This window comes from Salmo salar, chromosome ssa04, assembly GCF_905237065.1.
Source record: "Salmo salar chromosome ssa04, Ssal_v3.1, whole genome shotgun sequence".
Taxonomy (NCBI): domain Eukaryota; kingdom Metazoa; phylum Chordata; class Actinopteri; order Salmoniformes; family Salmonidae; genus Salmo; species Salmo salar.
This window is the reverse complement of record NC_059445.1, coordinates 52,789,020-52,805,870: the sequence shown is the minus strand read 5'-3', so window position 1 is coordinate 52,805,870 and position 16,851 is coordinate 52,789,020. Positions and strand designations below refer to the sequence as shown.

Below are 16,851 nucleotides of genomic sequence, written 5' to 3'. Positions count from 1 at the left end.
CACTTTGAATGTTATGTAAAAGCCCTATCCAAACCATAGGATTGACATCTGATTGATTGAGGGACAGGGACTGGCAGTACAATCAGATTCTATCACATTCTCTCTCTCAACATGAACTGCTCCACTAACATGCACCTATAGGCTCCAGTAGTAGCATTGCCAAAACTTGAAGAATAGCCTTTCCCTGTTAATTATTCTTCATTAACCTTTACCCGAGTGCAAACCTTCTTTTTTTCAAATATAGTGCTTAACACATTTTTCATGTCAACCTTTTGCAGGGGGCAGAGGGTATCCATGTTTTAAGAATATGAAACATCTCAATGATATTAGTAGGCCTACAAGTGTATTACCTTATCATAAACCAAGGACTATGGAGGTTATTATAAAACTATGGAGATTGCATGGAGGGGAAGCATACAGTTTGTACAGTGAACAAACCCTAAAGCTATCACAGGGATGAATGTACATTACTGAGCAGCAGAGGAGAGACGTCACACTCTCAATTATGATAATGAACACTTACTCATGCACATTTTTAGCTTATCTATAAGCATAACATAAACATATTGTTTTTAAACATCACCGCACACAATGAGTTAATCTGCCAGTATAGCATTTGGTCATTTATCTGCATAGGACAAGCAAGTGATACAAAGTACATAACAAGCACAGCCTCTACAATGGAGCCACGCAACTTACAGATAACTGATTGCTTGTTTCAGTGTATTGATAAGACTGCAATGCCACATGTGTAGACAATGTGAAAGAGACCATGTTTTATGTTCCCAAGTTTTAAACACGGTCAAAACTATTTGACCGTGTATAACTCCCTATGGCTCAGTTGGTAGAGCATGGCGTGTGCAACGCCAGGGTTGTGGGTTCGATTCCCACGGGGGGCCAGTACAAAAAAAAAAATGCTTGAAATGAAATGTATGCGTTCATTACTGTAAGTCTAACTTGCTAAATTACTAAAATGTAAAAATGTCAAATGTATTTCAAAGTAGTTCTGCTCTCACCTAAAATTGTGAACTTTGAACATGACATTGTAATTGATGTCATACCAATAGAGCTCACCAGCTTGTAGTCCTAAAAAAACAGATATGAAGTTACCTCTGGTTCATTCAGCCATTCATATGGGGAAAGAAAAGGGTTTTGGAATAAACATCATATGTTTTGCTCTATGAGATAATATCAGTCAGTTAACATTTAACATATTTAAAACCAGGTGTTTTTAGACTTTTAGACTCAAGTAATATTTTACTGGGTGACCTTCATTCTTACCTCACTCACTTTCTATTAAAGTATCTTTACTTTACCTCAAGTATGGTAATTGCGTAATTTTTCCACCACTGATTTTCCCATTGGCTTTACAAAACGCCATTATCATTACTCTCTATACGGTTCAAGTGGCGTAGAAGGAGGCGGGAATATTGGACAAGAAGCTATAAACTGTAGTATTTGTATATGCAGAGCTCTATATATAATGACAATATGACCATGTCTCCGCCCTAACAATGGGAGTCGTTGTCCCAAAGGCGGGAAGGCAGGCGACAAGATCAGATCCAAAATAAGCCCATAGAAACTTATTGGTCATTTTTGGGCCAGAGTAAAACCTCTCGCTTCGCATTTTCCTCTTTGGTATTGCTCTTGTGGGGACGCTGAATACGGTGCGGGAAAGCGTCATACTGCTTTTGCCTGATTTGCTGAGATGACGCACCAGGAAATATTCCTGACCAATGTGCCGATTTAGATCAAGATTCTTGGGCGGAGCGTTGCACGTTGTATGTCTAAGTAAGCATGTTCATTTCTACTATAAAACCAGCCAAAGTTCATCTTTTTGAAGAACTGTCTGCTGAAGTGTGAGTGAAATTTGCCCAGACATGGATACTGTATCAGACTCGATGCTTGCGAGGGGACTGGTGTTCATAGGTGGCTTCACAGTGCTGTATTACATGCTAAAATGGTCCTGGATTTGCTGGTGTGGATTCAGAGTGTATGTGCTGTCAAAAGTTTGGCAAACTGATTTAAAGGCATATGGACAATGGGCAGGTAAGGCAGGCTACATGCTATGTAAAGGAAGCTATTTTTACAGTAGACTGATATTTGTTAATTTATGAAAATAAATGCATTCTCTTTTTAGTCATAGTGATGGCTATGTTACATGATTCTTTAGATGTTCTCTACAAGATAAAAAATTTATAAAACTACAGTAGACTGAGGGTGGGTTGCACCAACATGGATTAACTCTTAAACTGGGTTAAATCAAGGTGTATCTATTAATATTGTTGCACCAAATGTTAAACCTAGTTTTAAATGAATCCTAGTTAAATTACATCCTTCCTCTAATCTAAGTTTAATTTTCACTTTAAACCTAGATTAATTGTAAGTCTGTTGCTCAATGAATTAAAAATCTATATATAAACTGAGATGTGAGATTAATTCTAAACTTCTACTTGAGGTGGTTTAACTGATAAAATGACAGCATATCTACTTTGGAGAGACCAAAACGAGTTCCTCAGAGAATAATTAGAGACCTGGTGAGATTTCTAATAATTAACTAATTATTAGTAGGCTATTTACGTGCCCATTTTGTACAACAATTGAATTGGGGTTTATGATATGCCCAGCCTTGGTACGAATGATGATGTTATGCAACATGCTGTGACGGGACTGATAACGTTAACATTGTAGTGAAGTAGCATTAACGTTAGTTTTAACGTGCATTATAGGCATTGATATTTAACAGTTATTTATGCTTACTAAATATTGGTGGGTCAAGTTGTCCGTCGTCATCATAGGGGTTATGGAGAGGGGCAAACTGCTGAGGAATCATCTCGCATATCTTCTGGGAGAGCTTCAATTCCATTGGACCGATGCCCCCCTCCGGACTGAAATAGCCCCCGCCTCTCCTCTGCCGAATCCTTTTTGGCTTTCGCCTTTAATTGTTTTCCAGCACGCTTTCATCCAATTTGGGTCCCTCTTCTCTGTAATCCGTGTCGATCATTACATTTGTCGCATAAAATGGCCCAGGCGTCTTCCTTCTTTTTGACAATCGTGTTGTCTGTCTTTATATCCTTCAGTATGTTAATAAATTCCTCCATCAGCTCCGACAATAGTTTTTTTTCATAAGCGGAGAAATTTGAACTTTGACGCGCAATGATCAGGTGGCTAGCGGACAAATAATAAATGGGTCAATAACGTTAAGTAATGACAATAATAAATAATACAAAAAACAAAACCTAGATTAATTTAAACTATGTTGGTGCAACCCACCCTGAGTGTATCATGTTTGCACCTTACCCTAGCCCTGCTCAATGGAAGACTGAGAGGCAGGTCACATTCCACTTTACAGCTCACTATTTTGCCCTGTACCCAAGATGATATCTGCTGTTAGGTGGAACAGGATTTGTGTGGGCAGTGGTCCACTTCAGTCTCATTTGGAAACTTAACTTTCCTGTTTGTTATTGTAGCACATCTTTTTACGCTTTTGGCAGCAGTTGGAGAAAAGTTGTTGCCAGTGCTTGACAATGGCCACTACAAAACAATTTTACAAGTATCTGATGACAAACGATAGTATGCTTCCACCGAGCAGACCAGGATAGCAGCATTCCTGCCAGCATTGTGAAAGAAAGGAAGAGAGAGAGATCCTTAAATGTTCCTTCATCCTGCAGTCACATCCAGTGTCCGACCTGACCTCTCTGAGACCTCTCACTGCAGAGGATGAGGAGACACAACAATAGTAGTAATATGTAATTATGGAAGTCTGCGGACTAACTAATTCTGACCATGATCTCCTTTCTACAGTTGTCACAGGGGCTACCTCAGGGATTGGCAAAGCTTACGCAAATGAGGTGAGTCTTTACTGATTCTCGCCTGTGTACAGACAAGATTGAAGCATGCATAAGCATCTAATTCAAGTGCTTTGTAAAATGAGTGTTTACTCACGTAACAGTTGCCTTTCTTCCTGGACACTACAGTTGGCCAAAAGAGGTCTGGACATTGTACTGGTCAGCCGGTCAAAAGATAAACTCCACATTGTTGCCAAGGAGATTGGTGAGTGAAGGGCTGAGATGGAAAAACAGAACTAAATGAAGAGTTGAGGTACAAAAGATCAATATGCAAATGTAATTGTCCCTTTAAATGAAATTGTACATCAATATGTTTGTTCCAGAGAGCCAACATGGACGCCAGACCCAGATCATCCAGACAGACTTCACAGAGGGCCATGACATCTACCCTGCTATAGCTGAGGCACTACGGGACCTGGACATAGGCATCCTTGGTAGGGAACCTATGACAATGATATATAGGAGGAAGAGAACAAGGAGTCATAAAGGGGATGACAATCAGGAAATGAGAAAGGAACTAAAGCTAGTCTGCAATTAAATGTAGAATGTGCTCTTATTACCGTCAACATACAGTGCCTTCAGAAAGTATTTATACCCCCACATTTTGTTGTTACAGCCGGAATTCAAAATTGATTTGAAAAAACACAATACCCCATTATGACAAAGTGAAAACATGTTTTTAGAAATGTTTGCAAATGTATTAAAAATAAAATACAGAAATATCTCATTTACATAAGTATTCACACCCCTGAGTCAATACATGTTAGAATCACCATTGGCAGCGATTATAACAGTTCGTTTTTCTGGGTAAAGTCTCTAAGAGCTTTGCACACCTGGATTGTAAAATATTTGCACATTATTCTTTTTTAAATTCTTCAAGCTCTGTTAAGTTGATTGTTGATTATTGCTAGACAGCCATTTTCAAGTCCTGCCATAGATTTTCAAGCTGATTTAAGTCAAAACCGTAACTAGGTATCTCAGGAATATTCAATGTCGTCTTGGTAAACAACTCCAGTGTATATTTGGCCTTGTGTTTGAGGTTATTGTCCTGCTGAAAGGTGAATTTGTCTCCCAGTGTGTCACGTCCTGACCATAGTAAGATGTTATTTTCTATGGTAGAGAAGGTCAGGGCGTGATAGGGGGTGTTTTGTGTTTTGCTATGTTTTCTATTTCTATGTTCTTAGGTTCTAGTTTTTGTATTTCTATGTTGGCTTGTTTGGGATCTCCAATTGGAGGCAGCTGGTCCTCGTTGTCTCTAATTGGAGATCATATTTAGGTAGGGGTTTTTCTTTCTGGGTTTTGTGGGTGATTATTTTTGAGTAGTGTTTGTTCTCCTCTGCGTCACGGTTTGTTGTTTTTGTCTATTCAGTTATTTTGATGTATTGCATGAGTTTCACAGTGTAAATAAAATGTGGAACTACACACACGCTGCACTTTGGTCCCCTCTCTACGATAGCCGTGACAGAATCACCCACCACCAAAGGACCAAGCAGCGTGGTCAGGAGGACTGGACCTGGGAGGAAATCCTGGATGGGGCAGGACCCTGGACAAGGCCTGGGGAGTATTGCCATCCGCAAGAGGAGATAGAGACAGCGAAAGCGGAACGACGATACTATGAGGAACAAGCACGGCAACAAAGGAAGCCCAACATTTTTTTTGGGGGGGGGGCACACGGGGAGATTAGCGAAGTCAGGGTGGAGACCTGAGCCAACTCCCCGTGCTTACCGTGGGGAGCGAGTGACAAGGCAAGCACCGTGTTATGCGGTGATGCGCACTGTGTCGCCAGTACGCACTAACAGGCCGGTGCGATCTGTGCCCGCACCCTGCAGTTGCCGAGCTGGGTTGAGCATCCAGCAAAGACGGGTTGTGCAAGCCATACGCTCCAGACCTCCAGTGCGCCTCCACGGTCCAGTATATCCTGCGCCAGTGCTGCGCACTGTGTCGCCAGTGCGCCTGCACAGCCCAGTTCGTCCTGTGCCAGCGCTCCGCCCTTGCCGGGCTACGGAGGTTATCCAGCCAGGACGTGTTGTGCCAGCCATAAGCTCCAGACCTCCAGTGCGCCTCCACGGCCCAGTATACCCTGTGCCTGCTCCGCGCACCTGGCCTCCAGCGATGTTCCCTAGTCCAGAACTCTCAGCGACGTTCTCTAGTCCGGTGAGACCTATTCCAGCTCCACGAAAGAAGCCTCCAGTGATGATCCATGGTCCAAAGCCTCCAGTGATGATCCATGGCACGAAGCCTCCAGTGATGATCCATGGCCCGGAGCCTGTAGGGATGATCCATGGCATGAAGCCTCCAGAGATAATCCATGGCCCAGAGTCTGTAGGGATAATCCATGGCAAGAAGCCTGTAGGGATGATCCATGGCAAGAAGCCTGTAGGGATGATCCATGGCCCGGAGCCTGTAGACATGATCCATGTCCCGGAGCATCCAGTGATGATCCATGGCACAAAGCCTCCAGCGATGATCCATGGCACGGAGCCTGCAGCGACGGTCCCCGGTCCAGAGCCTCCAGCAACGGTCCCCGGTCCAGATCCTCCAGCGACGGTCCCCGGTCCAGAGCCTCCAGCGACGGTCCCCGGTCCAGAGCCTCCAGCGACGGTCCCCGGTCCGGAGCCTCCAGCGACGGTCCCCGGCCCGGAGCCTCCTGAGGCGGCCCGCGGCCCGGAGCCTCCTGAGGCGGCCCGCGGCCCGGAGCCTCCGGCGGCAGCCCGGAGCCTCCAACGACGATCCACGGTCCGGTGGTACAGAAGCAGAGGGATCTGCGGGCGGAGCGGGGGTTACGCCCCGAACCGGAGCCGCCTCCTTTGCTGGAGGATCCGCTGGATAGTAAGGTTCTGTGTACTGCACCAGAGCCGCCATAGACAATTGTCACCCTCCCTACCCTCCCTTTAGTTTTTTTGTGTGTTGTTTAAGTTGCATTCGGAGTCTGCACCTTTGGGGGGGGGTGGTTACTGTCACGTCCTGACCATAGTAAGATATTATTTTCTATGGTAGAGTAGGTCAGGGCGTGACAGGGGGTGTTTTGTGTTTTTCTATTTCTATGTTCTTAGGTTCTAGTTTTTCTATGTTGACTTGTTTGGGATGATCTCCAATTGGAGGCAGCTGGTCCTCGTTGTCTCTAATTGGAGATCATATTTAAGTAGGGGTTTTTCTTCCTGGGTTTTGTGGGTGATTATTTTTGAGTAGTGTTTGTTCTCCTCTGCGTCACGGTTTGTTGTTTTTGTCTATTCAGTTATTTTGATGTATTGCATGGGTTTCACAGAGTAAATAAAATGTGGAACTACACTCACGCTGCACTTTGGTCCGCTACTCCTTTCAGACAGCTGTGACACAGTGTCTGTTGGAAAGCAGACTGAACCAGGTTTTCCTCTAGGATTTTGCCTGTGCTTAGCTCTATTCATTTTTATTTGTTCCATTAAAAAAAAAATCCCTAGTCTTTGCCAATGATAAGCATACCCATAACATGATGCAGCCACCATGATGCTTGACTATATGAATAGTGCTACTGAGTGATGTGTTATGTTGGATTTACCCCATACAACACTTTGTATTCAGGACAAAAAGTTAATTTCTTTGCCACATGTTTTGCAGTTTTACTTTATTGCCTTATTGCAAACAGGATGCATGCTTTGTAATATTTTTATTCTGTACAGGCTTCCTTCTATTCACTCTCATTTAGGTTATTATTGTGGAAAAAGCACAATGTTGTTGATCCATCCTCAGTTCTCCTATCACAGCTCCTTATACTCTAACTTGTTTTAAAGTCACCATTGGCCTCATAGTGAAATCTCTGAGTTGTTTCCTTTGTCTCCAGCAACGGAGTTAGGAAGAGCGCCTGTATCTTTGTAGTGACTGGGTGTATTGATGCACCATCCAAAGTGTAATTAATAACTTCACCATCCTCTCAGGGATATTCAATGTCTGCTTTTTTTAAAAATTTTCACCGATCTACCAATAGGTGCCCTTCTTTGCGAGTCATTATGAAAACCTCCCTGGTCTTTGTGGTTGAATCTGTTTTAAATTCACTGCTCAACTGCGGGACCTTAGAGATAATGTAAGAGGTGCGTAACTGGCTGCAGGGAAGTCAGGCGCAGGAGAGCAGAACTGGGTAATAACCGGAGCAGTTTAATAATGCAACACAAACTGCACCCAGAACAACAAAATACAGGTTGAAACTAACCTGTGGCAAACCAGTCTGAAGTGCACACATACTTTACGACAAACAATTCCACACATAGACATGGGGGGAACAGAGGGTTATATGCACGTCAAGTAATAAGGGAATGTAAACCAGGTGTGCGGGAAGACAAAACAAATGGAAAATGAAAGGTGGATCGGCGATGGCTAGAAGACCGGTGACGTCGACCGCCGCCCGAACAAGGAGAGGAACCAACTTCGGCAGGAAGTCGTGACAGATAATTGTATTTGTGGGGTACAGAGATGAGGTAGTTATTCAAAAATCATGTTAAACACTACTATTTCACACAGAGTGAGTCCGTGCAACTTATTATGACTTGTTAAGCACATATTTACTCCTGAACTTATTTAGGCTTGCCATAACAAAGAGGTTGAATACTTATTGACTTGAGACATTTCAGATTTCCATTTTTAATGAATTTGTAAACATTTCTAAAAACATGATTCCACTTTGACATTATGGGGTATTATGTGTAGGCCAGTGACAACACATCTCAATTTAATCAATTTTAAATTCAGGCTGTAACACAACAACATGTGGGAAAAGTCAAGGGGTGTGAATACCTTCTCAAGGCACTGTAGCTTTTCTCTCTTTCAATGGATATTAGTAGTGAAATTTAATAATCAATTACATAGAAATATATTCTGACACTCCTCATTTACAGTTAACAATGTAGGTATGAACTATTCTGACAAGTTGGTACATTTCCTGGACATTCCCAACCCTGAGCAGGTAGGATTCACACACACCTCCACTCACATAAATGGTCTATGTATACAGTTGAATTCGGAAGTTTACATACACTTGTGTTGGAGTCAATTAAAACTCGTTTTTCAACCACTCCACAAATTTCTTGTTAACAAACTATAGTTTTGGCAAGTCGGTTAGGACATCTACTTTGTGCATGACAAGTCAATTTTCCAACAATTGTTTACAGACAGATTATTTCACTTATAATTCACTGTATCACAATTCCAGTGGGTCAGAAGTTTACATACACTAAGTTGACTGTGCTTTTAAACAGCTTGGAAAATTACAGAAAACGATGTCATAGCTTTAGAAGCTTCTGATAGGCTAATTGACATAATTTGAGTCAATTGGAAGTGTACCTGTGGATGTATTTCAAGGCCTACCTTCAAACTCAGTGCCTCTTTGCTTGACATCATGGGAAAATCAAAAGAAATCAGCCAAGACCTCAGAAACAAATTGTAGACCTCCACAAGTGTGATTCATCCTTGGGAGCAATTTCCAAACGCCTGAAGGTACCACGTTCATCTGTACAAAGAATAGTACGGAAATATAAACACCACGGGACCACGCAGCCGTCATACCCGTCAAGTGTCAGTGTGCAGCGGGTAGGACGGAGTCAGGCGCAGGACACAGAACTGAGTAAAAAAACGTACTTTACTCAAATAAACCACAAAATAATTCCACGCAGGTTAAATACTCCTGCTCACAGAAATAGCGAACACTTAACAACGAACAAACAATCACAAAACCATGTGGGAACCAGAGGGTTAAATAGGGAATAAATAATAATGTAATTGAAACCAGGTGTGTACAATCAAGACAAAACAAATGGACAATGAAACATAGATTGGTGGCGGCTAGAAAGCCGGTGACGTCGACCGCCGAACGCCGCCCGAACAAGGAGAGGCACCAACTTCGGCGGAAGTCGTGACAATACTGCTCAGGAAGGAGACGCGTTCTGTCTCCTAGAGATTAACATACTTTGGTGCGAAAAGTGCAAATCAATCCCAGAACAACAGCAAAGGACCTTGTGAAGATGCTGGAGGAAACAGGTACAAAAGTATCTATATCCACAATAAAACGAGTCCTATATCGACATAACCTGAAAGGCCGCTCAGCAAGGAAGAAGCCACTGCTCCAAAACCGCCATAAAAAAGTGTCCTCTTGTCAGATTAAACAAAAATAGAACTGTTTGGCCATAATGACCATTGTTATGTTTGGAGGAAAAATGGGGAGGCTTGCCAGCCGAAGAACACCATCCCAACCGTGAAGCACGGGGGTGGCAGCATCATGTTGTGGGGGTGCTTTGCTGCAGGAGGGACTGGTGCACTTCACAAAATAGATGGCATCATGAGGAGGAAAATTATGTGGATATATTGAAGCAACATCTCAAGACATCAGTCAGGAAGTTGAAGCTTGGTCGCAAATGGGTCTTCCAAATGGACAATGACCCCAAGCATACTTCCAAAGTTGTGGCAAAATGGCTTAAGGACAACAAAATCAAGGCATTGGAGTGGCCATTACAAAGCCCTGACCTCAATCCTATAGACAATTTGTGGGCAGAACTGAAAAGTGTGTGCGAGCAAGGATGCCTACTAACCCGACTCAGTTACACCAGCTCTGTCAGGAAGAATTGGCTAAAATTCACCCAACTTATTGTGGGAAGCTTGTGGAAGGCTACCTGAAACGTTTGACCCAAGTTAAACAATTTAAAGGCAATGCTCCCAAATACTAATTGAGTGTATGTACATTTCTGACCCACTGGGAATGTGATGAAAGAAATAAAAGCTGAAATAAATCATTCTCTTTACTATTATTCTGGCATTTCATATTCTTAAAATAAAGTGGTGATCCTAACTGACCTAAAACAGTGAATTCTTACTAGGATTAAATGTCAGGAATTGTGAAAAACTGAGTTTAAATGTTTTTGGCTAAGGTGTATGTAAACTTCCGACTTCAACTGTATCATGTTTTGGGTAATAAGGTAATAATGTACTATGGTTGAATTTAAAGCTTCAGTTAATAGTTGAGTTAATTTGTGTTTTCATTCCTCCCTAACACAGAGAACCACCCAGGTGATCAACTGTAACATCCTCTCTGTCACCCAGGTGAGATGATCTGTCAGGACTTATATAGACTCCCTCTGTGAAGTTCTATGCATGGACCATGTCTTAGTTTATGTTTCTAAACTAGTGTATGGCTCATACAAAGTCACGGCCTTCCCTGTGGCTCAGTTGGTAGGGCATGGTGTTTGCAACGCCTGCATGGTGTGAGCAATGCCAGGGTTGTGGGTTCGATTCCCACGGGGGGCCAGTACAAAAAAAAATATGCATGAAATGAAATGTATGCGTTCACTACTGTAAGTCACTCTGGATAAGAGCGTCTGCTAAATGACTAAAATGTAAATGTAATATTTGGTCATTCTGTGAAAAATGTAATGGTAACGTTTAGGAGATGTTGCTGTTGTTGAACATGATGATCATTATGCGGATGATGATGGTGATGGGGGTGAAAGAGGATTCTGGTGATTATGGAGATGTTGGTGATGGTACTGATGGTGTTATCATTCCTCAGATGACCAGACTGGTTCTCCCACGCATGGTTGCAAGGTACATATGCATCATGGTGATATTAATGAAACGTGAATCTTAATGATTTCAATCTATGAAATTGTCCCTTTATTTACCTGTCCTGTCTTTCCCAGAGGGAACGGTCTGATCATCAACATGTCTTCTGAGGCAGGTGCTCAACCACAACCCATGCTGTCTCTCTACTCCGCCACCAAGGTTAGAGGGGCCAGTTACATTAGACATTATTGTTGTCATATCGTTTTTTTCACTACATTGCAGGCATTAGCAGGCAAAAGACCATGTTCATAATCATTAGTGTTCAGTTGTTCCACTGTATAATAACGGATGTAAAAAAAGAACGATAGCAAAAATTTGTTATGTAAAAATTATTTCATACTCCACATTTAGGGGGGACACAAGGGGGTCCAAAATTGTTGTCACAGGGGCACTGCCCCCCCCCCCAGAACCGCCCATGCTGGTCAACCCAACACCCTTGAGCGTTGGACCGAGAGTCTAATGTTTACAAAAAATGCTGTTTCTTATATAGCTGACACTAAGAATGCTGGTTATAGCTGACAATAAGAATGCTGGTTCCATACCTCCCATGCAGATTAGGGGCACCATAAGCTATCTTGGGTTCATCTGGTTATCTGCACCTGATGTTTGTTCTACTCCTCCAGGTTATCTGTATCTCGAGTCACACACACCACATCTTATCTATGGAATGCAGGCTGTCAGCCCAGAGACATATGTCTCACATGCACAACTAATCATAGAATGGATTGTGGCTGTTTAGTTTTCATCACCAAGACTTCAATCAATTGTCAGCTCAAGCTATCTCTAGTAAAAACCCATGTCCTCGACAACCAGACTAGCTGCAGGAAGCTAGAGTGGAGACCATAAAAACACAGCATTAGTAAGACAGAAATGTCTTACTATTGTTAAGTATATATTGTCAACTATTAAAATCAAACAAATCAGGTGAATTCGTAATTTCTCTCAAAGAAATTAACATTAAATTCTCTGGCAACACCTCTGGTGGACGTTTCTGCAGTCAGCATGCCAATTACACACTGCCTCAAAACTTGAGACATCTGTGGCATTGTGTTGTGTGACAAAACTGCACATTTTAGAGTGGCCTTTTATTGGCCCAGGCACAAGGTGCACCGGTGTAATGATCATGCTGTTTAATTAGCTTCTTGATATGCCACACCTGTCAGGTGGATGGATTGTCTTGGCAAATGAGAAATGCTCACTAACAGGGATGTTAAACTAATTTGTGCACAAAATTTGAGAGAAATAAGCATTTTGTGCATATGGAAAATGTCTGTGATCTTTTATTTCAGCTCATGAACTATGGGACCAACACTTTACATGTTACGATTATATTTTTGTACAGTGTATATACAGTTGATGTCGGAAGTTTACATACACTTAGGTTGGAGTCATTAAAACTCGTTTTTCAACCACTCCACAACTTTCTTGTTAGTTATTAATTATTAATTGTTAGTGTAACGACCCTGGGTTTATAAGCGCGGAAATCGACTCTGCCGCACGAGCATGCTTTGGCGGCACAGTCGATAGCGCGCCGGACCTCGGGCTAGAAGGTCGAGGGGTTCGAGACCTGCTCCCTGCTGTTTCATTACATTATTTATTAATTATTTCACTTATAATTCACTGTATCACAATTCCAGTGGGTCAGAAGTTTACATACACTAAGTTGACTGTGCCTTTAAACAGCTTGGAAAATTCCACAAAATGATGTCATGGCTTTAGAAGCTTCTGGTAGGCTAATTGACATCATTTGAGTCAATTGGAGGTGTACCTGTGGATGTATTTCAAGGCCTACCTTCAAACTCGGTACCTCTTTGCTTGACATCATGGGAAAATCAAAAGAAATCAGCCAAGACGTCAGAAAAAAATGGTAGACCTCCACAAGTCTGGTTCATCCTTGGGAGCAATGTCCAAACACCTGAAGGTACCATGCTCATCTGTACAAACAATAGTACGCAACTATAAACACCATGGGACCACGCAGCCGTCATACCGCTCAGGAAGGAGACGCGTTCTGTCTCCTCGAGATTAACGTACTTTGGTGCGAAAAGTGCAAATCAATCCCAGAACAACAGCAAAGGACCTTGTGAAGATGCTGGAGGAAACGGGTACAAAATTATCTTTATCCACAGTAAAATGAGTCCTATATCGACATAACCTGAAAGGCCGCTCATCAAGGAAGAAGCCACTGCTCCAAAACCGCCATAAAAAAGCCAGACTACGGTTTGCGACTGCACATGGGGACAAAGATCGTAGCTTTTGGAGAAATGTCCTCTGGTCTGATGAAACAAAAATAGAACTGTTTAGCCATAATGACCATGGTTATGTTTGGAGGAAAAAGGGGGAGGCTTGCAAGCCGAAGAACACCATCCCAACCGTGAAGCACGGGGGTAGCAACATCATGTTGTGGGGGTGCTTTGCTGCTGGAGGGACTGGTGCACTTCACAAAATAGATGGCATCATGAGGAGGAAAATTATGTGGATATATTGAAGCAACATCGCAAGACATCAGTCAGGAAGTTGAAGCTTGGTCGCAAATGGGTCTTCCAAATGGACAATGACCCCAAGCATACTTCCAAAGTTGTGGCAAAATGGCTTAAGGACAACAAAGTCAAGGTATTGGAGTGGCCATCACAAAGCCCTGACCTCATCCTATAGAACATTTGTGGGCAGAACTGAAAAGTGTGTGCGAGCAAGGGTCCCTACAAACCTGACTCAGTTACACCAGCTCTGTCAGGAAGAATGGGCCAAAATTCACCCAACGTATTGTGGGAAGCTTGTGGAAGGCTACCTGAAACGTTTGACCCAAGTTAAACAATTTAAAGGCAATGCTACCAAAAATGAATTGAGTGTATGTGTCATGACTTCCACCGAAGTCGGTTCCTCTCCTTGTTCGGGCGGCGCTCGGCGATCGGCGTCGCCGGTCTTCTAGCCATCATCGATCCACTTTTCATTTTCCATTTGTTTTGTCTTGTCTTCTCACACACCTGGTCTCAATTTCCCTCATTACATGTTGTGTATTTAACCTCCTGTTCCCCCCATGTCTTTGTGCGGAATTGTTTATTTCTAAGTGCATGTGGACGTTGTCTCTGGTGCGCGACGGGTTTTGTACCCATTTGTTTGTTGTTCTGGTTACCGGTGGTTTTTATGATTAAAACTGCTCCGTTGATTACCCAGTTTTGCTCTCCTGACCCTGACTTCCCTGCCGCCAGTTACGCACTCCCTTACAGTATGTAAACTTCTGACCCACTGGGAATGTGATGAAAGAAATAAAAGCTGAAATAAACCAATCTCTCTACTATTATTCTGACATTTCACATTCTTAAAATAAACTGGTGATCCTAACTGACCTAAGACAGGGAATTGTTACTAGGATTAAATGTCAGGAATTGTGAAAACCTGAGTTTAAATGTATTTGGCTAAGGTGTATGTAAACTTCTGACTTCAACTGTATATGCCATTCAGCAGATGTTTTTATCCAAAGCGACTTACAGTCATCCATGCATACATTTTACATACGGATGGTCCGGGAATCAAACCCACTATCCTGGCGTTGTAAGTGACATGCTCTATAACAGCTACAGAAGATAAATGTTATCCATTCTTTTCTTGGCAGATTTTTGTGACATATTTTTCCAGATCCCTGAATTCAGAGTACAAGTCACAGGGAATAACAGTTCAGGTAAAATACTTTAAGAATTTTGTATCACATGCACTCCTGTTTCAGTATCCTTCCTTGCATCTTTGTGTTTCTTCCTATCTCTTGTGCTTTCTTAATTTCCTCTCCTTTAGTGTGTAGCTCCCTTTATGGTGTCCACTAACATGACCCACAACTTGCCCCCCAACCTGTTGTTGAAGAGTGCCAGTGCTTTTGCCCGTGAAGCTCTGAACACAGTGGGTTACTCTAGCTACACCAGCGGCTGTGTCTCTCATGCTCTTCAAGTAGGAACTCCTCTTATCCACTCAAATATCCAAAACAAACTACTCTATAACGTTTTTGTTACCTTAGCCAAAAATGAACCATGCAGAATATACTATTTGACTATTTTATGTGATTGTAGATGTCTCGGTCTCTCTTTGCTATCCCACAGCACATTGCTCTGTCCATTTTCTTCCCTGATTGGCTGCGCCTTTCATCCTACTGTGTGAAGCAGACAGAGAAATTTGCACAGAGCATGGAGAAAAAAATGGATGAAATGACAGAACGTTCTGCAAGCAAAGAGGACTAAGGAGTGCAAAGGAGGTTGCTACTGAAATGTTTGTGGTGCTTTAAAGAGGTCATATTGGAAATTGATATGAGATGTTTTACTTCATATGTAGATAACTAATTGATCAATGCTACTGTTTTTGCATTGACTGCCATTGAAAGGTATTGGTAATAGGAAAGAGATTGTATAATGTTGATGTGATGTAAACAAGCTGACCCCAAATCCATCATGAACTATATAGCCTGAGTGCAGCAGAGTATGATCTGTGGGAGACGCAACTCTCAAACAGGCTTCTGTAGTACATATTCTAGCTATATACATATTAGGGATACAGACTACGACATTATAACTGAACGCTTGAACATGTACATGTTCTAGTTGATTTGGACTTTTAACATAGTACAAGTTTTGGTATCAACCGTCACATTTTTGTGATCTCGATTTTCTTAAAAATAAATACAAAGACAATAACTTTTGTTTATTTTATTGCCTTTTGCCAACCCATTCACAAATTACTGTCAAATAGTTGTTACAGAGTAACACATGTGTAGAGGAAACAGTATGTTATAAAAAAGCATGTTTAATGTAATTACTTTGGTTTTTGACATTTTCTATTGAGTAATTTGCTTGGAAAGAGTCCTGATGAACTCACAAGCAGCCTGTCTGGCACTCACTGATCAGTCCAGACTCTAGAGAACAGTCTGCGTGGCACAACCTGAGAACAGTACATGGATTGTGAGCAGAGTCAGAAATATACAGTAACTTCATAGGACTGTGAAGAGGAAACTATTTCTGCTTAAGCACAAACATCCCACCACAAGTTGTGAAATGTGTAAGCTTTCATATAGCGCCAACTACATGCCTCTAAATTAGTAAATAGCTTTCATAAATACCAAACTCCTTGCAGTAACATTCTTTTTCCAAAATCTGTACATAAGAAAAGCAAAACAGCATAAAAATATAAATAATTTCCCAAGTAACAAATTAATGGCATGATCCTTAGCATTTGGCATAACGGTGATACATTATAAATTAGACAAAATAAATGAGCAATCCATATTTAGTCTGCCTGTCAGTGGCTTAATGCTTGTGTATTATGACAATATTGTCAAGCATTAGACACTAATGTAGTTCAAAGCTGGTTCAGGAAGTTTGAATTCATGTTCCATCACGGACCACATAGTAGTCCGAAAAAGCAGCATTTCAAGCACGACAAATTG

The 16,851-nt window shown here is 42.0% G+C and overlaps 1 protein-coding gene across 3 annotated transcripts; it reads left to right on the top strand.

Moving 5' to 3' along the window:
• The first annotated feature begins 1,652 nt into the window (after positions 1-1,652).
• On the top strand, positions 1,653-16,102 carry LOC106603577 (very-long-chain 3-oxoacyl-CoA reductase). Of its 3 annotated transcripts, none has more exons than XM_014197438.2 (11): positions 1,653-1,791; positions 3,805-3,851; positions 3,978-4,053; positions 4,172-4,282; positions 8,714-8,781; positions 10,863-10,907; positions 11,374-11,408; positions 11,504-11,585; positions 15,040-15,105; positions 15,216-15,365; positions 15,515-16,102. In XM_014197438.2, exons 1-11 carry the CDS (start codon positions 1,737-1,739, stop codon positions 15,650-15,652), a joined length of 873 nt encoding a protein of 290 aa, XP_014052913.1. In that variant the 5' UTR covers positions 1,653-1,736; the 3' UTR covers positions 15,653-16,102. The 3 variants fall into 3 exon arrangements, with proteins under 3 accessions (XP_014052913.1, XP_045573050.1, XP_014052911.1); XM_045717094.1 differs by having other exon boundaries at positions 1,764-2,049; positions 15,282-15,365; XM_014197436.2 differs by having other exon boundaries at positions 1,764-2,049.
• Positions 16,103-16,851: the final 749 nt, after the last annotated feature.

Bases quoted from the DNA above. Each gene is read 5' to 3' on its own strand.
- LOC106603577 (XM_014197436.2), top strand. From the start codon at position 1,881: ATGGATACTGTATCAGACTCGATGCTTGCGAGGGGACTGGTGTTCATA. The intron at 2,050-3,804 runs GTAAGGCAGGCT...TCCTTTCTACAG, and splicing joins GGCATATGGACAATGGGCAG to TTGTCACAGGGGCTACCTCA. The intron at 10,908-11,373 runs GTGAGATGATCT...ATCATTCCTCAG, and splicing joins ACATCCTCTCTGTCACCCAG to ATGACCAGACTGGTTCTCCC.